This window comes from Perca fluviatilis, chromosome 22 (genome assembly GCF_010015445.1).
Source record: "Perca fluviatilis chromosome 22, GENO_Pfluv_1.0, whole genome shotgun sequence".
Taxonomy (NCBI): domain Eukaryota; kingdom Metazoa; phylum Chordata; class Actinopteri; order Perciformes; family Percidae; genus Perca; species Perca fluviatilis.
The window spans coordinates 15,649,186-15,675,992 of NC_053133.1; the positions used below are offsets into that span (position 1 = coordinate 15,649,186).

The 26,807-nt window shown below is 41.7% G+C and overlaps 1 protein-coding gene across 4 annotated transcripts; it reads left to right on the forward strand.

Annotated features, from left to right (window-relative positions):
• Positions 1–929: 929 nt before the first annotated feature.
• pde7a (phosphodiesterase 7A) lies at positions 930–26,041 on the forward strand. 4 transcript variants are annotated; one of them, XM_039790400.1, is made up of 12 exons: positions 930–1,385; positions 17,528–17,588; positions 20,600–20,689; positions 21,422–21,585; positions 21,702–21,765; positions 22,561–22,757; positions 22,893–23,024; positions 23,146–23,237; positions 23,456–23,600; positions 23,692–23,788; positions 23,977–24,057; positions 24,161–26,041. In XM_039790400.1, the coding sequence occupies exons 2-12, from the start codon at positions 17,582–17,584 to the stop codon at positions 24,445–24,447; spliced, it is 1,356 nt and encodes a 451-aa protein (XP_039646334.1). In that variant the 5' UTR covers positions 930–1,385; positions 17,528–17,581; the 3' UTR covers positions 24,448–26,041. The 4 variants fall into 4 exon arrangements, with proteins under 4 accessions (XP_039646334.1, XP_039646335.1, XP_039646332.1 ...); XM_039790401.1 differs by having other exon boundaries at positions 1,309–1,385; positions 20,603–20,689; XM_039790398.1 differs by lacking the exon at positions 930–1,385 and adding an exon at positions 5,375–6,475.
• The last annotated feature ends 766 nt before the right edge of the window (positions 26,042–26,807 follow it).

Consider the following 26,807-nt stretch of genomic DNA (forward strand, 5'->3'; position numbering starts at 1 on the left):
TGATTCCTCCTTTCTGTTTATATCTTTTTCTTGCGGTCTACAAAAAATAATGTTTTCTCATTACTTTGTGATGCTGTGGGCTCACCACTTCATTCAGTTTTAATTAGTAGTCTTTAAAAAGGCTGAACTAGTGTGATTACATATTCATTAACAACAACCAAGGACTGCTCAAATGCTCACCATTTAGATGGCTCAATTAAGAAGAAATTCTGGGTTATGTCTTTGTGATTGAAATTAATTCATAATTTTTAAGCCATTACTGCCTGACTCATTAAATTGCAGTCTGTTGGTAAAGGGCAATAAAGATTGAAGATTGACAAATTAAGAGCAGTATGAAGATTACTTGACAATGAAAAGCCAATGTGAATGCCAGCTAGAAGCTGCCAGTTTAAAGAGTGTGACCCTCCTGTTCAGATATTTTCCTCAGCGGTGGTACATGGTGTTTTTGTAGTAAAAGTGTTTGCAGGTAACTGTCAAAGGCAACAAAATACACACATGCACTCACACACAACCACACATAAAGGTCTACAAGCTCATAAGCATGATAAAAGTGTATATGGAACCAGAACAGGGAGCAGAGCAAAGGGTGCCATCTGTTCTCTTGTATGAATATTTCAGTTAGGTGGAAGTCATATTGTATTCATACAGATGGTAAGCAGTCATTGCTTGTGATTTAAAAGGTCTTTGTAAGCATTCTCAGATAATGTGGTCTATTTTCTGCTTTTTCACATTTGTCCTAAAAAGACCCACTGAAGTGAAATTCTTCACCTCAAAACATCACTTAGTATGTGATTGGGGATCAGTACTGACATATCCTAAACAACTATAAATACTATCACCTTGCTGCAAATTTAATCCTGTAGAAAAAGTCTACTAGTAATTGTTAAAGTTATCAGTAATTCAATGTGGACTCCTTTGGATGAACACAAATATTTAATTATGAAAAGTAATGGTAAAAGTATCTCATTTAAATATAAGCAGACACCACTGTTATTATCATAATTGGTATTTCCCACGTTATTTGAGAATGTCGAGGACAGAGTTGAATAGTGAAAATAATAAAGCGATGTTGCCTAATTCATGGGTGAAATAGTTTGTAACGATTATGGACAGTTTAGCAAAATTCCATTGCACTCATTTTCAAAGGACAAACTAGACATTTATTATTTATTTATTTAATTTACTTTTAACTCATATAATACTTTGGCAAGTTTTGACAAGCAGACAAGTGTGCAAAATGTATGATAATGTGGGAAACAGGTGCTTTCTGATCTATTTTCCCTTTTGAATTTTTAGACTGTGAGCTTCTTCCATGTCCACCTGTAAGACTTCCCCAATGGCTTCTTGTGTGCAGATCCAGAACAGAGTAGAGCTCTTCTCCTGAGGTAGACAACGACTCTTTCCTTAGTTCTGACATCCTTCTGTATCATTACCTGCTAAATAGAAGCCAGGTAAATGACCACATGTACTGAACATCTAACCAGGCATTACATAATAATACTACACATTTTAATGAAAATACAGATATGTTTTACTTGTGTAATCATAATTATATGATTTTGTAATTGTGTCAATATGGATAACCCTGTGTAAGTATAAGAAGGGTTACAGAAAGTGGATTTTCATGATAAATGAAATGTGAACCTTCAGTTTTGTAAATGCCTCACATCATTTTTGACATGTAGTCACTTAATAAGAAAGATGAAATCAAACAGCCCGATTTCCACATGGAGTTTTATGTAACATCCTCTCCCATACAATGACGTAAAAGAGACGTCAGTCTGTTTTAACTGGCACCATTGCAGCTCATGGTCATGGGAAACTAAGATGCGCTCAGCATTCAAGCGCCTCTCTCAGCCTCTGCACCACGAGTGCAATGCACATTGTCTCATCTCTTTAATTCAAAGTGTAGTAAAGCAGCTGGGTGTTTCCACACCAAGAGCCTGCCTGCACTAAGCAGGTTACACAGTAAACATGCATTCTTAAACATTTAATCTCATGGATGTTTGAAGTTATTTTTAAGACATTGTTGTCATCGTTATGCAGTTTAATCGCTAAATTGTGTTGTTTTTTCGCTTTTGGCTGAGACCCTAAGAGGAGAAAATAGAGAGACTTTGGAAAGGTGTAGCGCAAAGTCATCCTCAAGTTTTCTTTGATGCAGAGACAGTGTGAATCAAGCAAGCAATTCCCACCATTTTTGTGGTTCATTCTGTAAATTAGGTATACGGGAAATAATCTGTGACAAAACATGCACCCCCCGGGGATTGGCCAATGACTCACCATTTAAATCTGGATCTAAGTGTCTCAACATAAAGTTGTAGGCATTCATCATTTGGTTACGAAATAAAATAATCTATTGGGGATCAGGAAAAGAGAAATGTAACCCGCTGGACACCCTATTAGTGCCAACTTATGAGCTTCAATATTACAATACATCAATCTTTTAGAGTTTAGATTCTGTTACAGCTGCTACCGCTATTTTGTTTTATTTTTTCCAGCCATCAAATTATTTTTTAAATAAACAATGCCAATCAATCAGACAACCTAAATGTCAAGGCTGATCAAAGGAGCATCATACTGTAGTTTCAATCAAGGCCTTCAACACAGTAAAAGAGTGCCATCTAGTGGTAGGAACATTGTACTTGTGTTTATGCTGTTGCATTTGGAGCTTATGATTCATATTCCTTTCAGTTTGTTTGTGGATGGAAAAAAGTGATTTGTCACTTTAATAACACATGAATAACACATTAAGCAGTCACACATTGATGCTATCTGGGACTCTGCATCTGAGTCATTAGGTGTATCACTTCTGGATTTATTATTTTACACTAGCGCTACATACTTTATTTCCATTGCACATATCCAAGTCCGGAAATGCAAACTGTAGCAGTCAGCCCAAGGTGATTTGCAACATTTTGTTTTTATTTGGCAGGCATTATATAGTTGTCACTATATTGGAGAAGATATACCTAATATCAGTTTCACTGCACAATTAATACCTTCTGATTACAAACCAAAAGTCTTCTATTTTAAGCATGCTTAAGATATACTGTAATTAACCTCAATATTTCTTTCATTTTTTTTATCCTTCAAGCACAATGTCTGTGTAAGCACTCTTTTTCACCACAAGGTGGCTCTAAATACACACAATACAGTTCTAGATGTTTGTAATGGCATTTAATACAAAAGTATACTACAGTATAAAAGTTATGTTTATTTCTTCTAATTCAACCCGAAGATAATAGCAATCAATTTTAATATGAGTGAGATAACAGGTGCAAATGTATGGTGAATGAATTGTGGTGCAAATGTAATTAATTAGTTAAGGGAAATATTAGACATGTGCAAGGGGATGTGCAGTTACATCAAATATAACATTTGGAATGTCATGGAATGTCCGTTTGCAGATTTACACGTCTGTTTGTTAATATTAGGAGTTGTGTTTGTTTACAGATGCACATAGAATCTTTACGTCAAAGAGCACTATAGGTGTAAAAAGCTGCGTGGGCAATTAAGCAATAGATAATGACTCCTGTAATACCCAGAGTGTGGTCAGAGGGGAACAGGTAAATCTATTAGAGGCACCACAGCGGTTTGGAATCTGTCTCCAGAACCCTCTTGGCAAAAATAGAGTCAGGAGGAGTGGAGCACAGGGGGACCTTGCAGGCAGATACTGTAGCTGTAAACTCAAGGGGAATGAGGTATGCAGCTCACCTGCAAGCTAAAGCTAGAGGCGGATACTAGTGTAGTTAAACACACCTACTATATTCTACAAAGGTGTGTGTCTGTGCGTGGTGTTTGTTAGTTTGCATGTATGTGTGAATGTGGCAACAAAAATGGCCTGGAAGAGATAATGAACAGAAAATGATGCGCTGTACTGTGTGCACACACACACGTGATGGTCCATTGACGTAGTCAATATGCCAGATCAAGCAGTTTTAGAATTGTCTGGCAATAACAGGTTTGTAAGCTGTGAATGCAAAAACAGAACTGCCTATGTGTGATTGACTTTCTCTGCTCTGTTTGCAGCTAACACCTTGAAAAATCAAGATGTAAAAAGTTAGTCATTTACACTAACACTTAAAAGTATAGCAGTTAACACACAATTGAATTATTTTAGTGTGTATTCTCAGCTGCAAGGTATTTCACCATCCAGGGTGGAAAGTAATTAATTAGAAGTAGTCATTGAGAAGCTTCATCACCTACTTGTACTTCAGTAATTCAACTTTCACATTGTTTTTTTTATTGATTTTTTTATTAAGTGTTCTACTCATGTTTGCACAGACAAACGTTTCTGAGAAAGCTACAGTTATGGACAATTTTGGAAGATATGAAATATAGGTTTAACTGATCATCTTTCTCTCTAAACATTTTTTGTAATGAGCTGCATTACTTTGGCAGGCTTTGTGTGGTAGGACATCAATTATGAAATGGTTTTAGTCAGAATACTACATTTGCCTTGTGAGTAACCTGTAACTGTTACTGATAACTGAAGTCCAATCACCTCTACTTGAGTTGGCTATTCTAGGACTCTTTCCACCTCTGCTACTGTCTACGACACAGTTGTTGTTGTGTTTTGCAGTGTTGCCTTAGTTGCCTGTAAAAGATGCAGGACCTCTTACTGGGGGGTATGATTGTGGGGAACTGCATTCAGACCCATGGAAATGGGGAGGGGATTATGCCTCCATTGGCGCTGGGCCTGACTGTTGCCATGGCACATCTATTGTCCACCAGCACATGGACATGGCACAGAAACCTCCAGTGAAAATGTTAATGCTCTGGTCTGTTAGTGCTGTGTGTTTTTTTCTTGATTAATTGTCTTGATTCATGAGGTGCAGCTACACCTTATCATGCAAAAAAAAAAAATCCAATGGTCCAGTATCTTACGAACATTTGTTGCAGGCAGATAAACCTAAATATTGCATGCAGACAATAAAATGAGTAACTCAAAGTCTATTTTACAATGCAATCAGCATGTGTCTTGAGTTACCACAATCAGTCATATGGAGCAAATTGCCTCATCCTGACAGCTGCAACAATTTTGCTGTATTTCCTAGGCTGTTTTTCAAACTCCCGGTGAGTCTCAGCTCCCAAGTAGTATGAGTCATGAGAGAGGAAGGTAATCACAGGCAATGATGTGGACCGCTGCAGGGCAAGCCCCGTTGTGGAGGAATACCCTTGAGAAAGTCCACGCCGTCTATAAACGACTGCTCATATAGGTCTTGGGATCGCCCCGGCCGTATAACCAATCATGTAATTTGGTTTATACGTTTTACGCGCTTTTGTCCAATCAGCGTTGGGGTTATAATAGCAGTATTGACGCCATTGGTTTATCTATGACAAGGGCGTTTTTTGCTCGCTCCAACAGCACCATCTCTGGCAGGTGGTGTGTGCTTTAAAACCATACAGTAGGCTAACGTTTAGGACGATAGGAAGGTAGTTATAGGGAAATAAACACACTTTAGGTTTTTAATTTGTCGTCTTTTGGTTGATAGTTTCGTGTTACATGCCGTTACGTGTCTTTTAAACCCACCGGAATCGAAGTGAATGAGATGAACGTCGGGGTTTCCCTCTCTGAGCTAGACACTTTGTGCTTTACGGTCAGCGGTAAATTAGACAACTGCTCCTTCATCATGCAGCTTCTGAAAAAAGACGGAAAAGCCCTACATGTTGATTGTATTTCGTCGCCGGTGTAAATCCGAAAGAGAGAAAAACCTCCCGGCCACGACTGACAAGGGACTCACATCCTGGAGCTGCCTCACCTCATCCGCCGGTGTTGCATACAATATGTTATGTTGATGACATTTTTTGGAAGTGGCCGTGCCTTTTGTTTTCATTTCGGGATATGTGATCTGCAGATCCGTAAACGCCACGAAACGCAAATTAACGGACGTTTTTTTCTGCTTTGAAAATGAGGAAGCGTTTTCATAAACACCCAGAAAATGGCAAGAAGGTCTCGTCGTTCGTGGGCCCGGATTTTACTAAAATAAGAAGGAAAGGAGCAAATGCAACAGCAGCATGAATTTTTTTCCTACAGAATGACACCAAAGGAGGTGAAACGGTGGAGGTAGATAAGACGCAGCATCAATGAAGGCGATCTGGACAAGTTTCGAGTCGATAATGAACAGAAATACTTTGCAGCTCGATAGCAGATCGTTTCAAAAATATTAAAAGATTTTTTCGGCTTTGGGAGATTTTCTAATTCACCAGTCATCTGTTTTCGCATTGCATTTGTTATCTTTTTCATTATATATATATATATATATATATATATTATTATTATTATTATTTTTTTTTTTTTTAATACTTTTGATCCGGATCCAGCCCTGACTATTCAATGGAAGTATGTTATCAGCTGCCGGTTTTGCCTCTAGACAGGCCGGTTCCCAAGCATGTCCTCAGCCGGAGGGGAGCCATTAGTTTCAGCTCCAGCTCTTCTCTCTTCGGGGCTCCTGATCCGAGACAGCTGTCACAGGTAAATAAATTAGAATTCCTTAATCTGTACTGTTAATCATTTAGCCACAGTGAGTTTGGCTTTGTGAATCCCACAGGTCTTAAAACCAGCAATTTATCTTAAAACAAATATATGAATAATCCACAGGAATCTTGCAGGTGGTTGTTGGATATCTAGGCCCTAACACACAGTGAGCACTCACTTGCACAGACGCACACATTTTCTTATCTCTTAGACCTAAAATACACACCAACCTAAAACCACTTTGCATTTGTGCATGTTGCCCACAGATAAAGGCCCTCTTGGTTTACACTACCAGTTTACTCCTGGGACCTGGAACTTGCTATATTTGTCAGAAGGAACGTGCCACACAGTTATTTATGTTAACATCCCTTGTCACATTGACAAAAGAAACCTAAATCATTGAGTCATACTTGAACTTCCTGCTTTCCCAGAGTATTGCACTCTTTAAAATGTGCGCTTGGTAAGCCTGCTTCTATGTTTCTGCTCTGCAGTGAAAGGGGGGGGGAAAAAAAAAGGTAGGCCACAACAAGAGTCTTCATGTTGTGGGCTCATGTTTTTCAGCATGGTGGCTCAATGGTTAGCACTGTGGCCTCACAGCAAGAAGGTTCTGGGTTCAAATCTAGGTCGTTCTGGGCCTTTCTGTGTGGAGTTTGTATGTTCTCCCCATGTTTGCGTGGGTTTCCTCCGGGTGCTCCGGTTTCCATCAAAAAACATGTACTAGGTTCTTCAGTCAGTGCCCTTGATCAAGGCACTGGCTCAGATCTGGAGTTGGTCCCTGGGCGCTGTAAATGGCTGCCCCCTGCTCCCTTGAGGGATGGGTTAAATGCAGAGAATGAATTTCGCTACATGTATGTGACAATAAAGTACCTTCACCTACTCTCATGTACATAGAAAAACTGGCACATGCATCTCCAGTCCATTAGGCCTTTGTCCAGTACACTTGCTTAACTAACTGTAACGCATGTGCGCCCGCAACCTCAGCTCAGAAAAGTTACACATCGAGTCAGTTAAAATGGTAAAACATTCTAACTATTGCTTCAGTAGATTTGCCCAAAAGCAGCTGGGTGTATTGTCATCTCTTTGGGTCGCATCCCGCTAGTTGGTCATGAATAGACACTCCCAGTGTTGCATGAAATCTCCCAACACATTAACTAAGCATCAAGTCACCATCTTTGACTGTGTGAGCGTCCTCTTCAATAGGCTGTCCATTAGTTCTTTGTGCAAGACGTTGCTCCACATAACCACTCATGTGTGTCCGCTTTGAACCTATCGCACCACCACAGGCAGCTCCCTCAAAGACTAATGCATAGCCATGGCTTTGAACGGCCCTCAATGTTGCTCGTTCTCAGTGGTCTTTTTTTTTTTTTTTTTTTTCTCATCCGCTGGGTTGTTAGTGTTTTTGACAAATGTCATGAAATGTTGGATAACCTGGCAGGACAAGACTTTTCTGCCATTCATCTTTCTATCCATCCATTCACTCCAGTTATTGTCCTACCACTCCATCTTCATGATCTGTCTTAGTTAGGAAGACTTGTAAAACTGATCCGAAGGCCTGAAGCTATCATGCACCCTGGTGGTTCTTGGACCTTGCTTCTCAGACTGCAGCTGAAAGGATCCAAAACCTCAGGAGAAAACCCATCTCAGCATAATACTAGATTGCTCATCCTCTGCATACAAACACAAGTGAAAAGCTAGTGTGTTTTTTGTTTGGGTTCAACAAGTGGGCCATAGTTCATTTTCAATTGACAGGTGTGCTGTTATCGTGCTCTTTATTTTTTATTTGTTTTATTGTGAAAAAAGGGGTAATTTGCAACAAGCCGTGCACTTCGTAGTGTTGAGTGAGTTTTCAGTGAAACAATAATGATCAGACTGCATGTCATTTTTGTGGAAACATTGTTAAATAAAAGCAATAGTGAAGTAATTCAACACAGACCCCGTTTTCACCTTTTAACATCCATCCTGAGTGATCAGATCGCAAGTGGACAGCTCTAAGTACAGGTGAAAACATTCTCAGGACACATTGAGATCGGATCGCAAAAAACGCATTTGGAGGTGGTTTTAGCCGCATGTGTCCACATTCTAATAGCAGTGAGAACGGCAATGTGTCCGGTGTCCACATTAAAGACCGCCTACTCAACCTTGAGCTGAAATACGTAGGCTAGCCTACTCATTCAAAGTATTTCTCATGTCACAGAAACCACTGACTGAATTGTGTGTTTTGGATGTTGTTGTTATTATTATAGGATGGTATTATCATTCTGTCTGTCCCCGGCTATCTTGAGCTCTGCAGCGTAGTTGCCTTGAAAATACTGTTTTTTTTTTTTTTTTTTAGTTTCATAAAACGTCCCCATATTCACCAATGTAGGACATTAGGCTACTACAAAACTTCCTCCTCATGTCATCTCCTTCGGTTATTTATTAGTCTCACATTACCAGAGCTACAGCGCTGTCTGGAGTTGACGTTAATGTGCATGGTCAAAGCCCCGGCTGTGAACTGTTTCATTTCCTAGAAGTTCTTCACAATAAAAGTCCTCCGTTATTTTGGTGTTTGGATGTTTTTATTATGAAGCAGCAAAATCCAGAAATGTTGGGGATTCATCAGCAGTAACGCGACTCCTATAAGCATCATGAAACGTAAAATAAAGCAGTTCTCCTATAACCTAAACTTCAAACCACAGAGCTTCAGTTATAAGCTACAAATTTACTGAGAGCTGAACACACTGAGACACACTGAAAAAACATCTTTCTCTCCTGAACAGGTCCTGCCACCCGTCAGATCTCCTTTTGTCGGCACCCTTTTATATAGGCTACAACCTATGGTCAGCACACAGTCAGTCTGTGGGCAGCGCTTTTCATTTTTCGCTTGATTTATGTTCAAGTAATTGACATCATAAACACACAACCAGCCTATATACAAATGGAAATGATTTATGCAGTTTATTTGCATATAGAGCAGGGAAGTAAGATCCGATCATAAGTGGTCACTGAGGGCGCAGTTGGAGACATATTGAACAGACCGCTGAAAACGCGCATAAAGACCTGCTGACATAGTCATTTGTCTTTTTTTTTTCTTCCTTAACAGTGGCAGAATTGGGTGAACATGCATTCACGCATACAGCCCTGTCACTCTGCCTTTGTCACAGAGCAATTACACTTCCACAAATATTGTGTTTCGAGCCCTATTTATGACCATAAGGGTGCATTTGTCCTTGGTGGCTGCTGTGTTTTTATGCGTGGTTCCACAGGCCTGTTGTTTGTGGAAGCAGTTCTGGACTACCATTGCAGAAAGAGGCAGTTAGGCATGTGCCTGGGCTCTGTGGGCAGTGGTTTGGCTTGCTGCCAGGCTTACAGATGGCCGGAGTCTCAGTCTCTTTTCTTTTCTTTCTCTGGCTGTCTTGTTCCACTCACTCACAAGCTCCCTCTCTTTCTTTCTCCTCCACCCTACCCCCACCCCCCCTTTCCCTCGCAGATTAAGACATTTCCTCTTGTAAACAGAGGACGAAAGAGTAGGGTTGAAGACATGACAGATTCTCAGAAGAATATTTCACTCTGTGGTCATGGAATGCTTATTATTGGGTGTAAATATGCTGCTGAAGAGGCGTTGAATACAGCAACAACATTAAATAAATGGGCTCATTTATCTAGTACAATGCCTGTATTGTTTTTATTACAATGCTTGTTGGCTGCTTGTTGATTAATTACTCAAAATGAGGTGGAAAATTAGAATTTTGCTTGTATATAGTGATTCATGCTGGTCCCCTCTGGCTACTCTGGAGTGAAGGGTAAACGCAGGACTGAGATTGGTTCAAAATGAAAGAACCAGAAGTATAGGACAAGGAGTAAGACACATCAAAGGTACCCATCTAAAATACATTTCAGAGATGTTACACATCCATGCCATGTCCAGTGTGGATGGCTGTCATGATTTGGTACTAGTAACACATTCACACACAGTCACATTGTTTTGACATGGCTGTTTAATTGATTTTTTTTAAGAAAAGAAATCCAGCAGAGATACAAGAATCAATAAATGGATGCACGGTGTTGATGAGGCCTGAGCAGTCACGTGGCTTGGAAAGCAGCTTAGACTTGAAACACTGATCTGCTATCAGCTCAGTCCATCATATCTTAGTCAGAGATATTATCAAGAGTATGTGGGCCACTGACCCTAGATAGACTTCTGTCATTTTAGATGTTTAGGGGCATGAGATGATGTTAAGGCTGTGCGTAAGGGTGGGTGATAGCACAACTTGTTTCATCACACTGGATGTTTCTGTGCAGAGCATGATAAGAGAATACACCACAGTGCTTCTCTGAGGGAGTTACTTTGTTGATTTTAACTGAACCGATAAGCGTTTTCTTTTCTGCGCATTGCCATCGGATTGACGTAGTTTCAGGATGTGGTAAGAATGCTGAAGGAGCTGTTCAGACAGTAAGCCTGGTGTTTCACAACCTTTCGCAAAAACTTTAACTCTTTCCCTGCCAAAGTTTGGTTTTACTGTGAAATTTGCGTGAATGAGCTGGAGTACATGGTACTGTTTACTAAGAGAGGATTTGTATTATTTAGTAAATAAAGAGGAGGCAAACCTTACATCCGGTCTTCATTTACACATGCACACTCTCCCTGTTTATCTGCCTGACTGTGTTTCTCTGTAAGGGGCCCCTCTTATCACGTGACCATTCTGTTTTTGGGCTGCAGTGTCGAGTGCAATCGGCCATGAGATTGTGGCTTCATACATCAACACACTAACGGACACAATGTCGGGGGCCAACTGCTCTTGCTGAATATTAATCATATTTACTGTAGTCCTATAGACATATGAGATGAGCCCATACAGGAAGGGAGAATTTATTTACCACTGTGACTAGCTTTAAACACCAAATAGTTGTCCACAGGCACACTGCTTGTCGACTGTTTTTTTTTGTTTGCGCTCCTCAGAAGGTTAAGACTTGCAAGGGGGAGTATTAAGCTGGCCCAGAGAAGCAATTGGAGCCTGGGGATGATGTTTGAGATGAATGAAATTCCTGTGCAGGGTAGACAGCCTGTGAGAATATGAAGCAAGTCTCCCTCTTCCCTCACCCTTTAACTCTACTTGTGTCATAGAGCACAGCTAAAAGCACATTTATACAAGGCTCCTTAAAGCTCTCTGTGTAAATAATTTGCTTAAATCATTTTAAGACACTTTTACCCGCCAGTAAAAGAAAAACACTGGTTGCAGATATATTAAAGCTCGACATGGTGCTTTGTTCTTTGGCGATAACACTGCTTCGTTGTTCCCCGGCTAAGGCATCAGGCCAATTCACCCCAGGCCTCCCCTCAAACCATCAGCCCTCTCTCAAAAACTCACTGCAGCTGGAGTGTGTCAGTGGACAGTTTTCTCGTAAAACACAGGTAGACTCCATCTAGGGTTTTTATGTATGCAATGGCTGGTGCATGAACACACACACACACACACACACACACACACACACACACACACACACACACACACACACACACACACACACACACACACACACACACACACACACACACACACACACACACTCAGTGCAAACCTGTCCACGTTCATGGCCTAGCACTCAGTTACTGAAATGTGTCGTCCCACACAGCAGAGTGCTGCAAGAGGTCATAACTCAGAAGGAAGCTTTCAGTTTATGAAACCGTGCTGAGTCCAGCTGCTTTTATCTTGGGTATTTACATGTGCCTGTGTGGGGTGTGCGTGCACTGCTTTGTTCCTGATATGTCAGTTTATAGGAATACTGCTGGCTTCCTCATTTGCTTAGTCCAAACTGACTTACTGACTGTCTTGACCTCAGCTAAATGACATCATAAAGATAGGTTTTATGTCTGTTTGAAACAAGGAAGAGTGAGAATGCTGCACTGTGCAATGGACTGTTGAAGGAGCGTTTTGTTTTTTTAGCCCCTTGAGCTGTTTGAATTTGAGTTCTTGCAGCTCAGCCAGTGCCATTTTTTTAAAATTTAAATCAGCATTAGTATTAATACTACTAATACATGAGTCTGTCTGCTTGGTGCAAACATCACCATAACAGACCTGGTGTTACTCACACAGACATTTTCACATCACGTGACCTCCTGACCTCAGAAACCTGAATGCTGTGACCCCAGGCAACGAGACTAAGCCGAGATAAGAAACAGAGCTGTATGTAAACGAGCTCATGTGGAATGGCAGGGAGCACAATGAGCAGACTGTTATGCTAGCAGTAAACTCCAAACAAAACGGAATTTGGCTTGTTCTCAGAAAGCTCCGAGCAAACGCAACTGGCTGCAGCTCCAGGTGTTCAGTTAAAGGCACTCAAAGCCCATTCCCCCAAAACAAGAATATAGTTAGTTAAATGGGAGTAAAAAGAAAAAAATGTGGCCTGTAACCAATCTGGGACATTGTTAAACAGTTAAATGCTCACCCATACAAGTAAATTAACAAAATCCAGGTGGCAGAATAACCCAGGGTTTGAGTAAGCACTTATCTGTGTACTAGTGATCTACAACTGTGACTTGATTTGACTATATGTCTTATTTGTAATAACAATGCTTGGGCTGATCAGAAAAGGTTTTTACAAAAGGCTTGTTGTATTTCTGGGTGTTTCAAATAGTTAGCACTGTCCAGGATTTGTCAGATTGAAGGATGATGACTTAATTTCTTAAAGGTCCCATGGCATGAAAACTTTATGAGTTTTTTTTTAACATTAATATGAGTTTCCTTAGCATGCCTATGGTCCCCATAGGCATGCCCTGTCCAGGCCCTGTCTTGTCTGATGCCAGGGGCTGTGGGTCAAATGCAAACTGGCAATCAGCACGGCTGTGAAGCCAAAGCATAAGTCTCTAAAGCTGTAATGTCTCCAATGGCCACTAGACACAAAGAACTCTGTATTAAAGTAATTGGAAAAACCCACCCGTTCCTATCTTGAAATGCAAAGTTAATGCATTTTTCCTCTTTTGTCAGCTCTTGTTACTGACAAAGTTGGTGATGAGGTGTAAACCTAAATCCAAGCATCAACTTGTTGATGATGTCTCAGATGTTTTTTTTTTTTAATTCAGCTTATGAACGACTGGCAGATTTCCATTAAGCTGGATACCTTTTGCTGTGCCACACCTGTGAGCAACCATGATCAAAACCCATGATATGGGCACTGTACCAGTCATGTTTAAAGTTGAAGGGTTGAGATTCACCTCTGACTGTGCCTATTTCCAGCACCTCTTTGTTTAACCAGCTCACACACAAATATAGGCTTGACCCATTAAAAAGCTTAAGAAACTGCTTAAATCTCCTGTAAATACACACACCGTTTTATCAAACAAAGAAGCTAGTAGTCCGTCACTATTCTCAGTAACCAAGTCAGTACCTCCTGCAGCCGCATCATATTAGGCTAAAACTTTCCAGTAGCTATTTGGCTTGCGGAAGGCTGTTAATGTTAAGCGGCTGTACAAAGTTCTAGTTTCTTGCATGAAGGATACAAATTGAGCTGGTAGGTATGCTGTGGCATCTACTTCGCTGGCCCAGGCCAGTGAAACAGGGAGCCTGGCTTAGCCTGCTGGTAAAACTGCTACGGTGCGCAGAACAGCCGGAGAAGTGTGTGCAACCGCTGGCAACAAAACAGCATTTTTACAGGATTACAGCAGCTACATTACGGATCTTTTTTGCTTCTTTTTCAGTGCCCATAAGTTATTTATTGTGGTCGGGTGTAAAGACCATTTCGAACAATGTATAAAAAAGTGTATATTGGAAATGGTTACCAACCCTACCTTTTTAAAGGGGTGATAGAATGATTATATAGGGTATTTCACACTGTTCCTTATGGTCTCCTAATGGGGTATGTAACACTGGTTGGGCTGAAAATGGCCTGGTTGATATTTTATTGGCCCTTATGCATCCCTGTGTTTTGGACCTATTTGTAACAAGAGCTTTTCTTCCAAATATGGTATGCTCATGAATATTTAGATGAGCTGCGCAGTGATTGGTTGAGCGAATCCCCAATACACACACATTAGAGACGCGACAGAATCTCATATTCCAGACACTGCAATGTTTCGTTATTTTTATGAACTGAGGGGTCTTGTTAGGAGGAGCAGCTAGCTAGCTAGCTATGTGTCCCCTTGAATACAATGGGAAATGATTGCGGTTAGCTAGCTACACTTTTGGCGTAACTATAGTATATTTACAGTTTGAATTTCGTCACGGCATGTATATTACAGGTTCCCCAAGGTCTTACAAAGCTTAGCTAACACTTGTCCGATTTCGGATTTCAATTGAATGCATTTTTGTGAATGTCAGAGGTCTCGTTAGGAGGAGGCTAGCTAGCTCTCATTGATGGACCCCAGCTCACCGTGGCTCTATCAATGAGACTCCCCGATTTGTTTAAATAACTCAACACACATATCCATTATAAGATTAACTGGAACCTGCGGTAAGAGATTGCGGGCGTAACAAGCTCGCTGACCGCGCTCTGTCACTCACCGGCCATTTAGCAGGAAGAGGGGAGGGAGAACAGCGAGATGCAGGCCCTGGACCTCTGTCAGGGCAGTGGCGTTTGTTAGTCCAGTCACCCAGAAAAGGGTGAGTTTGCGCAGGTATCGATCGAGCTCACAGCAGGCCGGGGTCTGTGACGGAGGACCGGCAGGGCGGCGATGTAGCAACCCAGGCGCACCGGCCGCTGAACACAGTCGGACAAAATTTGCAATTAGCCATCAATTTTCGTAAAACGGCCCATATTTGAGCTTTACGCGGTTGATTTCTCGCATAAAAAAGTTTCAGAAGTGAATTTTGTAATGGAATAGCAGAGATCTGCGTGACTATAGATTCAGAAGACTACCTTATGTCAGCTTCCAGCTTTGTTGAGATTCGCCCGTTTTCAGCGGCAGTTTCAAAATGAGATTTTCATAGTAAAGGGGTGTCAATGGGATTTTGAGCTTCTATGTATGTCCTATTTACCCACCAAACTGTCGTTATTCAACTATGACAAGGTAAAATCGGTTTTGCATTCTATCACCCCTTTAAATGAGCTCGGTTTCTATTTCTGGACTATATCCCTAATGTTTCATATGATTTCAGTATGTAAAGACGGACAGCAAATCAAACCAATCAAATGTATAAGTTTAATAAGTGGATTTCCTGTCTGACATTAAGTCAAAGTCCTGCCTTTGACATCCTATGCTTCTCTCTCCCTTATTTCCCATCACCCTCAGCTGTGAAGTATAAATGCCAAAAACGCAGCTTAATTTCAGACCATGACAGGACCTATGTTTTTGTGTGTATTGGCACTACAAGGCGTGGCAGGGGGGTGTGTTATGGGCTGGCCACTTCAAGGGTAAAACGTGACTCCCAACCCGCTCACAGTGAGAATGTGACATTGAGCTTTTTACCAGCTCACAAAAGAGCACATGCCAATGTCCACTTAAGTGCATGCGTACGTGTGTGTGTAGCTCTGGTCAAAAGGTTTGTTTGGGCAAGTCTTGGCAGTGTTGGTCACTCTTCGATTCCCAGCCCTAGAGCTAGTATTATACAATTCCCACGCATGTTACACACAACACACACACACACACACACACACACACACACACACACACACACACACACACACACACACACACACACACACACACACACACACACACACACACATCCCATGCATACTGTACACACAATCTATAATATTCACACTAACTACTGGTGCTGTGTGTAAACACAGATGCCTGTTGACACTAAAATACAGCTTTGCAGATTACCCACCTCGAGTCGAGCTGTTTGTTAGCCGGTAAAATATTAGCTGTGGATTGGCAGCTGTCATGAGCTGAGAGGACAGACTGACTGTGTGTGTGTGTGTGTGTGTGTGTGTGTGTGTGTGTGTGTGTGTGTGTGTGTGTGTGTGTGTGTGTGTGTGTGTGTGTGTGTGTGTGTGTGTTTGTGTGTGTGTGTGTGTGTGTGTGTGTGTGTGTGGTTATCCTAAGGATATGAAGTAATGAATATACAAGCATGTACATTTGTGTTTGCATGTGTTGATGGTGTGACCAATTTGCTGGTTGTCAGGAAATGGCCCACTCATCAGGCTCCCTGTGGAATGGGTAACCCTAGACAAGAGTAGCTCCAGAAGGGGGGGCTAGGATGTGTGGAGTGCATAGAGAGGTGAGCCAACACCTCAGTTTAGCCTGGAGCAGCTGTCTGTCGACAGAGCAAATATGCCGTTACCACAGTCATACTCGCTACAACTACCACTGTAGTGCTCTGCTGCTGTGGCTGCCTCCTGGTGATGGATTCTGTTGGCACTGCAGGGAGTTGTAGACACAAGAAAAAATAAAACCAACAACAAATCGTATTATTTGCTAGGATATCTATATTTTGGCAACTTGTTCGTCTTTTAACAAACAGAAGCCCCCTTATTCAAACCAAAAGTTACATTGTGTTATTTCAGTGGTTACTGCAGTTCCAGAAACCTAGAAAAGAAAATGTTTGTGTTTTGTTTATTGTGCATTTGCGAGGAAGAAAGTGCAAACTTGATGCTATACATAATGTTTTAGATTGTTAAAAAAAAAAAAATTCTCAAATACTATTGAGGAATGGTATTGACTTGTCAAGGGCTGATGGGCTGCATCTGTCCTGGTTAAAGTAAGTGTGTGTGTGTGTGTGTGTGTGTGTGTGTGTGTGTGTGTGTGTGTGTGTGTGTGTGTGTGTGTGTGTGTGTGTGAATTGTTAAGAGGATAACCCCTTGAGATGAAGCATCTCGTTTTGGAGGGGGGGGGGGTGTGGTTTCTCACATGACTGATATCAGTGTTTTATCAGGCTGATGATATGGAGCTGGAACATATTTATCAGTGTAGCAGTTTGTGCAACATTACACCACCCTTTTACTTATCAAACTCGGTGTCTATGTTAAAAACATTGCCTGTATTTTGTGTGTGTTTGGGGGAGATGTGGTTGTGATATCACCCACATCAATTTTGGGACCTATATTACATTGTTGCAATAATATAATTACATTATATTGGTATAAACATTTTACACTTGTTGATGATGTTTCTGTTTGTTTGTTCAGAGACGAGGAGCCATTTCCTACGACAGCTCAGACCAGACAGCACTGTACATTCGTATGCTAGGTAAGTGTTTTCCCACTCTCAGTGCGTACACCCACACATGCATTTTCAATAGACACACACACACTTTCCAGACATCGGTAGGTTTAAATGGAAAATGGATGGACCAGAAATGGAGAGAGGGATGTAAAGATTATAAAGAGATGTGGCTGCACTGGAGTGTCCCCTCAATCCCTGGCCTTTTGGTAATTTCTCAATCAGAACACCCTTAGATTATGTGTATCTGTAGTGTTGAGTGTCTTTTGAACTTGGATCAGTACAGAATTTCATTTGAACGCTAAACAGACTCAGGGTTTGTTGGTAGAGTGCGTTTAAGTGTCTGTATGTACATACTGCGTGTGTGTCCATTTGCTCATTGCTGCCCTCAGCATCCCTAAACAGGATAAGCAGTTAAAAAAATATATGAGAGGACGGAGGACTCCTAGCTCTGCCAGGCAGATGGAGTCAAATGCTTCTAGGAAGCAGCCAGAGCAGTCTTGGCTTCCTAATCAATAAGGCTATTGAAGATAATGTTGCAATTAGAGCCTGGGTGGACCTCTAACATCAGTCTACCCCACACAAATGTGCCCTCGCATGCAACTTTTGCCACCTTAATTATTAAATCAGATGGTGTTTGGCTGGTAGTAAGCAGCAAGAAAGAAAGTAGAATTGCTCACAGTGTTATCCTGTCAGTGTCATTCATAGATATCAGATTATTGCTGTGAAGCATAGTGAGTAGGCAGGGGGCATTAAACAGCAGGGGCAGTTTAGGGCTTACTGTACGTCTTTGTTGAAATCCTGATAACTTTAGCTTTCACATAATATTGCCACACTTTGTTTCTCATTTTACTTGGCTAAGTATGGTGGCAGTCTCATACGTCACCAGCATAAAGCATCTGTGTCTGTAGAGTTTATATTAAATTGAGTGTGAGGAGAGGCACACTAATGCAGCCTGGTGTTTGCCTGGGCCAGGGTTCAGTATGCCAAGTTAATGCTGATGTGCTTTCAAATAGCAGGACTCAGAGCTTTTGCCGCATCAGTTATAGTGACATGACCTACATCCACCCCAGAGTGCCAGCACTAATGCACCGCAGGGGAAGCATGGACCCTTTGACTCTGAAAACGCACTAATCACACAAGATCACACACGTGTGCCGAGCCCTAACACATGAGATTGATGTGACAGATGTACATATGTGAACACACACACACACACACACACACACACACACACACACACACACACACACACACACACACTGCCTAGGAGTGCATGAATTGTAGTGTTATTTTGGTCCTAATTTATGTTTTTTGCACGTGAAAAAGCGTTGCCTGGAATTACACAATCGCATTTTACTGCATCAGTGTCATAGTACCATCCTGTCTCCTCACTGCGCTGTCACTGCTCTAGACTGCAGTATACCTACATATCCACTACCATATTGACTAGAAAAAGTTAACCTATAATTAAAAAAAATAATCAAAGATTGATTATTTTGTTAGCATTCAACAACTACTGTACAGTTCCCATGAGGCTTTGACAGCGATTTTCTGGCTAAAACTCAAATGTGGAATTCTAACGAAGTATGTCTTTGAAATGACAAATTACACAGTTAGAAAATATTTATTCATATAGTGCAGTGTTTCCTCTGGAATCTTGGGGGGGGGTGTTGAACATCACATAGTAACGTTACCTGAGAACAGCGTGCAGTTTGTTTTTAGCATCTCCCATCACACTTTCAGTCACTATAACGTCGCTATCAACAGGCTTATCTGCTAATGTTAGCTACCGACCTTGAAACCATCCAGCAAATAGACGGTACCGTAGGGTGCATGTTACTTGAAACCGGTGATTTAACATCACCGCTCATTTTGCACACAGTTTAACAACAAAACAAAACACTGAGTGACTATTACTAGCTACGTTTTTCATGTTGGTTTTGAGCGGTATGCACCCACACTAACCTGGAAAACAGTTTTAAAACGGTAACGTTAATACAACGTCTCCTGCAGTGGGGAGTCAAAGGCAGAGGGACCGTCACCGCAGCGTTCGCTAACGTTAGCTTCTTGTCTCATCTGGGGTCTGATAAACAGCAAATTCATCAAATTCCGTGTCCACAATGCTATTTTCCAATAAACTGTATCTGTCATATCTCACTGGACCCGCGTGAGTGCGGATTTCATGTTGCGGCTGTTGCCTAAGATTGAGTGACAAGTGTACTCGCCCTGTTTGGTTGCCATGACTTCGAGTGATGACGTCCTGTCACTGTTCCAGTTGCTCACCCTAAAGGGGACAGAGCGGATGACAGTTCGCTTGAGTTCAGTAGAGCACACAGCTCTGCAGAGTCGTGTAATTACGACTTTATGACTTTTCATAAACAGCTGAAGGAGCGGGGGTGCATAGCGGAGGTACATAGCGGAAAGGAGCGGGGGTGCATAGCGGGGGTACATAGCGGAAACCCTGTTGTGCGTCTACCCTATTTCTGATACTGTGGCAGCAGAAATTTTACCGTGGCGGGCCGCCATGGTAATTACCACATAGAGGAAACACTGTAGTGCTTTAAAAGTTGCAAAACATTTGAGATTAAAAGCATTTAGCACAAAATATCAAACATGCAGGAAACACAAAAGAAACCAAATTTACCAAAACAATTTGTAAAACAGAAATAACATAAACAAAAATAGCAATTAAGTAAAGTGAGGGGAATATTAGTTTGTTAGTCAGTCATCTAGGATATTGCCAGAAAACCAGAATCAGTTTGAGGTTTTTAAACCCTGTGGGGTGAAACATATGCTGTCTGGCTGTGGCGAGCGGAACGGAGACAGGATTTCGGATGTGTTGGTAGTTTCACATACATTTGGGATTGTCTTATTGTAGTGCTCTGTCCATTGTCCGGTGGTAAAGCCCATCCTTGTGGCACTTAAGCAAGATCATTTCCAGTATTTAATCAAAAATATTTGTAAATACTACTTAGCCCAGCACACATTTATTTTCAAGCAGCATGAATCTTGAGGAAAGTGCTGATTTCTTCTAGGAGATGTGAGAGTGAGAAGTCAGGTTGGATTTGAACCAGAACGAAGAAGCTCCCACCCATATCTGTACATCGACTTCCGTACTCTTCACAGTAAGTATGAATCACAGCCAGTTACTTACCTTGACTCGCCAGCCTCCTTTTGATAAGTAGAGATCTTATCAAACTGTACCACACACAGTTTGTTCCTCTCCAGCAAGATTGACAGATGTGTGTGTGTGTGTGTGCACTGCTTTGGTACAGTATTTCACATGATGATAAAGACCAAGGTGTGTCTTAGTGTAAACCATGTGAGAGGCTTTTTTATCAAAGCTTTGTGAATGGGCATGTGATAAAATAACCACTTTCATACTTAATGAAACCTTTTAGAACATAAACCAGTTACAGAGAAGTAGTATATGTGTTGACATTTTGACCCAAAAGGTGTGTGTGTGTGTGTGTGTGTGTGTGTGTGTGTGTGTGTGTGTGTGTGTGTGTGTGTGTGTGTGTGTGTGTGTGTGTGTGTGTGTGTGTGTGTGTGTGTGTGTGTGTGTGTGTGTGTGTGTGTGTGTGTGTGTGTGTGTGTGTGTGTGTGTGTGTGTGTGTGTGTGTGTGTGTGCGTCCACTGACAAAGCATGTCTGCTGTGTGATCCCAGACGAAAGGCTTATGAGTGGGCGGCTGTGTCAGCAGAGACTGTGTGTATATCTCTGTGTCGGTGTAAGATCCCCACCGAGTTTGTGCAACCCAAATGATCCTCAGAGCCTAATGAGCTAGTAAAATAAACGTTTACCAAAAACATTGTTACATATTACATCTTTAGTCAATTTATATGCGTGTGTGTGCAGCACGGCTGGACTATGGGTCCACGTCATCGAGCTCTGCTCCTGAACGGAGGGTCCACAGACTGCTCAGCTTCCAGAGGTACCTGCACTCATCCCGTCTGCTGCGGGGAGTCCCCCAGCAGATCCCCCTCCACATCCTGGATGAAGACTACACTGGACAGGCCAGAGTATGACACACACCTTTTATTTTATATAATGATACCATAATAAGACTTAGAGAATTATGTATTTTGTTCAGACTTCACATCCCTAATTCTGTGCTTCTCTTTTCCCTCTCTTGTAGTGCATGCTGGAAAAAGTGGGGAACTGGAATTTTGACATTTTCCTCTTCGATAGGTTGACAAACGGTATGTAAAATGTGATCTGAAACACTGATCAGAAGTTGTTTTCAAAGTCATAACACAGAAGTAATGCAGAACTGACAGGTTCATCCAGCATTAAACCAGTCTTAGATTCAATGTGCTACCAATGGTGCCATCTATTGGATGCCGGCCGACAGAGAGAGAAACTACTTGAATGAAGATTAATTTAATAATTGAATCACAGAATTTAATTTTGTATCTTATCGTCAGTTGCTTGTTGAAGAGGATGCAACAATTTATTATTCATTTTCCAATGCAGCTGTAATCGAGTTAGGCTAGCTCTATAGACTCTTTTTAAACTAGCACACAACAGTCTCATAGGGAGCATAATGAACTAACATAATTTTGCATCGACAGGAGCATCAGTAGATAAGAACAAGATATGTTGTATTATGATACGGGGTGACTCAAACCATGTTCTCGCCATACATCTATCTTGATTTATACTGTGTAACTCAAGCAAGAGATGAAAGCGAGAAAAGAGATGGCAAGTGATAACAGTCGCCGTGCATACTGCTTTGGGAAGAGAAAGTAAATTAAGTAATTATGGGAAGTGAAGAACAGGTAGTTGAGGCAGGTTTAGGAAAAGTGGATGCACCAATAAAATTAATTACAAAGCAGAAAATAACTCCTGCAATGCATGGAGCATAACAGATTGATGATATTTTGCATTGCAACAACGTCTGGCAGTACAATTCCCCCTGTTTTTAATACAAGCCAAAAAGAGATCCGCAAACCCGATGAAAGCAGAATGCTTACTCTGATATTCCTCTTGTTCAGGAAACAGCCTGATCACCCTGACCTTTCACCTGTTGAACCAGTATGGCTTGGTGGAGCTCTTCCAGCTGGACATGGTCAAACTCTGGAGGTTCCTGGTCATGGTCCAGGAGGACTACCACAGCGACAACCCCTACCACAATGCTATCCATGCTGCAGATGTCACACAGGCCATGTACTGCTACATGCGGGAACCCATGGTGAGACACGAACAGTTGCATGAGTGTCATTATGTAATTTCTAGATCTGAAAGTGTTTCAGTGAAGGAGTGTTTTGTATTTTAATGACCAAACATCATAATCTTCGTGCCATTGTGTTTGTTGTTGTGAATGCAGCTTGCCAAGTCTCTGACATCCTGTGACATCTTACTGGGACTTCTCGCAGCCGCCACACATGACCTGGACCATCCTGGAGTCAACCAGCCTTTCCTCATCAAGACTGACCACTATCTAGCTACACTCTATAGGGTGAAAATACTTAACAGTCGCTCATTAGCCTGCCAGAACTAGTGTGTGGATGTATCAGACATCATACAGTTTATTAAATAAATGTATCTCTGCACATTTATTTCTCCTTTTTAATGTGCAGAATACCTCAGTTCTGGAAAACCACCACTGGAAGTCAGCAGTGGGCCTGCTCAGAGAGACTGGGCTGTTCTCCCATCTGCCTGCTGAGGACAGGTCAGTCTGAACCTGAAATGATGCTAAGATGCACCAAGAAAACTGCTACACTTAACAGTAGATACAGTAGCACACGTTGAAGGATTACTTCAGAAATTAAAGTTGTTTTTTTAAATACTTCTCTGCTTAGTTTATAGAGAAAATTCCATCGGATGCCACATCCTAAACATTGCTACCAGTGCTAACAACCTGATCATCTTGTCTTTCCGACCCCTTAGCCTGAACATGGAGAGGGAGTTGGGCTCCTTAATCCTAGCCACCGACATCAGCCGACAGAATGAGTACCTGTCCAGGTTTCGCAGGCACCTGGACCAAGAGAACCTGTGCCTGAGCAACGGCAGCCACCGTCACTTCATCCTGCAGGTCGTATAAAAACACACATAAAAACACACAGAACTTCTGCATCTCCGCAAACTGTGAGCTCTAACTTTGTTTTTATCCCCACCCTGTACAGATGGCTCTGAAGTGTGCGGACATCTGTAACCCCTGCAGACCCTGGGAGCTGAGCAAACAGTGGAGTGAGAAAGTGACTGAGGAGTTCTTCCAACAAGGTTATCATCTTTTCTGCTGCCTGCTGTTATGTTTGTCATTGTCCTTCAGTTATTTATTTTGCTCCTTTCTTTAGTCCCATTACAGGTCCTTGATTTGTTATTTCTGTGTTTATTCTCTGTAAGTCATTTTGTAGTAGTAGAACATATAATAGCTCATACATTGAGTCTGTTTTGTCATGCTCTATTAGGAGACATTGAGAAGAAGCACAAACTTGAAGTCAGCCCACTTTGTGACCAAGGGATCAACACTGTTGGCAACATTCAAATTGGTGAGTAGCTGTGTTGTATATTTGTTGTGTTCCGTTTTCACTTATAACTTGTGTCTAATCTTTAGCTCTAATGTGTGCCTGCCGGCCTCTTCTCTCCCCTCAGGCTTCATGACATATGTGGCGGAGCCGCTGTTTGCGGAGTGGGCCCGTTTTTCCGACACACGTCTGTCCCAGACCATGTTGGGCCACATGGGGCTGAACAAGGCCAGCTGGGGCAGCCTACAGCAGGAACAAACCTCCGTCTCCGAGGAGGCGGAGCCCAGCTCAGCTGGCACCGACACAGAAGACTCCACCGCTGCCGCCGCCGCCACTAGAAGAAACCGCAACACCGCTACAGCCGCAGGAGGAACCAGCTCCAAAGAAATACCTCAGGGAAGCAGAGAATCCTGACACTCCTCGTGTGCCCTTTCACCTCAACCTCCTGACCCGGGCCTCGGGGCCTCACCACACACTGGGGGCCGAGTGGGGCATGCAATGGCCTGCAGCCCTGCCGCACCCTGATCCTAACACCTTGTTTATGTTTTGTTGCTTTTTGCCTCCCATCTTGATAAACCACTGATTTTATTTAATTTATTTAATTTTTAATTCCTCTTTTTTGGCATAGAGCAATACATAGATACCTCATGTGGCTACTGCTGTATTTTCTTTTATTTGCTTTGTTTTATTTATTTGTCCACTGTAGTTTTGGCATTACTGAATGAACACACCACTTTTCTTTGTTGGTGAACCTTAAGGAGAAAGCAGAAGACTTTTTTTTTTTTTTTTTTTCTGGTATTTTGAAGTGCCATTTGAAAACAAAGATTTGAAGAATAATCTAAACTGACTGAGACAACTGGAGTATTCAGACATGAGACCCTCCTAAGACTTTAAAGAAATGCCGTGTTGCATTTGTATTGAAGATTCTTCCTCATGTAAAAACGACAACAAAAAATGTGACAAGCCCAGTCCTTTTGCTGCCTCTACGAAGACTGTTTACGCATCTCGTTTGTCGTTTCTTTCTGTTGAACTGAAGTGAATCATGTCGGCTCCACGGTTTGCATTGGAAGCCCAGATGTGAAGAACCACTCGTTTTGAACTGTCATCCCACTGTTGAAGCCATGAGCAGAACCTTAGTCAAACGCACCAGATGCCATAAGTAACTCCACCTGCGCTACAATGTGTTCTTGCACTCAACGATGGTGTCTCCAAGAGACCTTGTAAAGGTATTGTAGACATTAGTCCTTTTCAGATGATTTTTCCGATATCTTCCAGTGCTGGTTGAACTCGGGGTAGCTTCCCTCCCAGACTGGAGATCAGTTACTCACTGCACACGCATCTCACCTGGAACTCCACTCCAAGCAACTTGACTCGCTCAGGGTTTTGCCAGTCTCTTATAAAAAGGGAGAGGGGGAGGAGGTGACTGCGGACGATGCAGGGTTGTTTTGTTCCTGGCTAGGATCTACTGAAGGAGACTCTCCCTCTCCGTAGAATGTCTCACAGCCACATGCAACCTAAAGGACTGCTCGATTGATGCCTTATAACTATGCACAAACTATGCTAAGTGACCAAACCAGCTCCTGTTCCCATCAAGTGCATGGTGTGCTTGTCTTTGAATGCACTGTCCAATCCCTTTGCCTTTTTGTCGTGAGGAACAACTCCAGCTGTACTTTTTGTTGTTGTTGTTGTTGTACAGAAACAAAATGGACTGACTTTGAACATTCCATTTCTTTGTGTTTGGTTTGTCTACCTTGATTCTGTATAGTGGCACAACTTGTTTGTTTAAACATTTTGAGAGATAACAGGTGCTTTTCTTACTTTAGCTGATTTGTATTTTGCTGTAAGTGCTGTAAGACTGTTGATAAAACTGTTTACAATTTGTTGCGACAGCCATTTTTGGGAAGACTTCAGTGTCGAGCCAGATTTTGTAAAGGCTTTGCTGTATTGACCTTTTTGATACATGCCTGTTGCAGTTACGATTTGAATAATAAAACCTGTTGTTGATAAATCTTTGACTTTTACATGAGCAGAAATGACCATGATCCAAGTTAAGTTACACTTGACCTTTGACTGATCCTGTTAAAGTGATGGTTCAGAGTAATTTCACCCTAGGGTCCTTTGCACCATGACCTGGAGCCAAACACCCCCCCAGAAGCTTTTTTCACCTGGGTCGAACATTGGGAGAGTTAGCGTAGAGTAGCATTATCAGCTGAATAGCTTAGCAGAGGCTAATGGACCCATGTTTGTATCTCGTAAATGACCCCACTAATAATGCCCGAAATGATACCAAACTTCTACACAAGTACAAATATTATGTACTCATGAAACGATGGATTGGAAAGTTTGTAAGTACACCAGAAGTTTATGAACACTTGCCTGCTCTCTGTTGTTGCTGCTGCTACCTGCAGTTAGACGAGTGCTTAGGGCTGTCTACAAATTACACCGAAAAGAGATACAACAACAATATTTATTAATTTAATGATTAAAGTAATGTCTCCAAACTTCATTTTTTAATTGTCTCCTGCTAGTTATACTACAGCACTTAAAGTTAAATTAAATATTTTTGTTGCATCTCTTTTCGGTGTTGTAATTTGTAGATGTCCCTAAGCACTCTTCTTACAGCAGCAACAACAACAGAGAGCAGAAGCCAGCAGGCAAGTGTTATTTACATAAACTTCTGGTGTACTTACAAACTTTTCAATCCATCGTTTTGAGTGCATAACCTATACGTACTAGTGTAGACCTTTGGTATCATTTCGGGCATTATTAGTGGG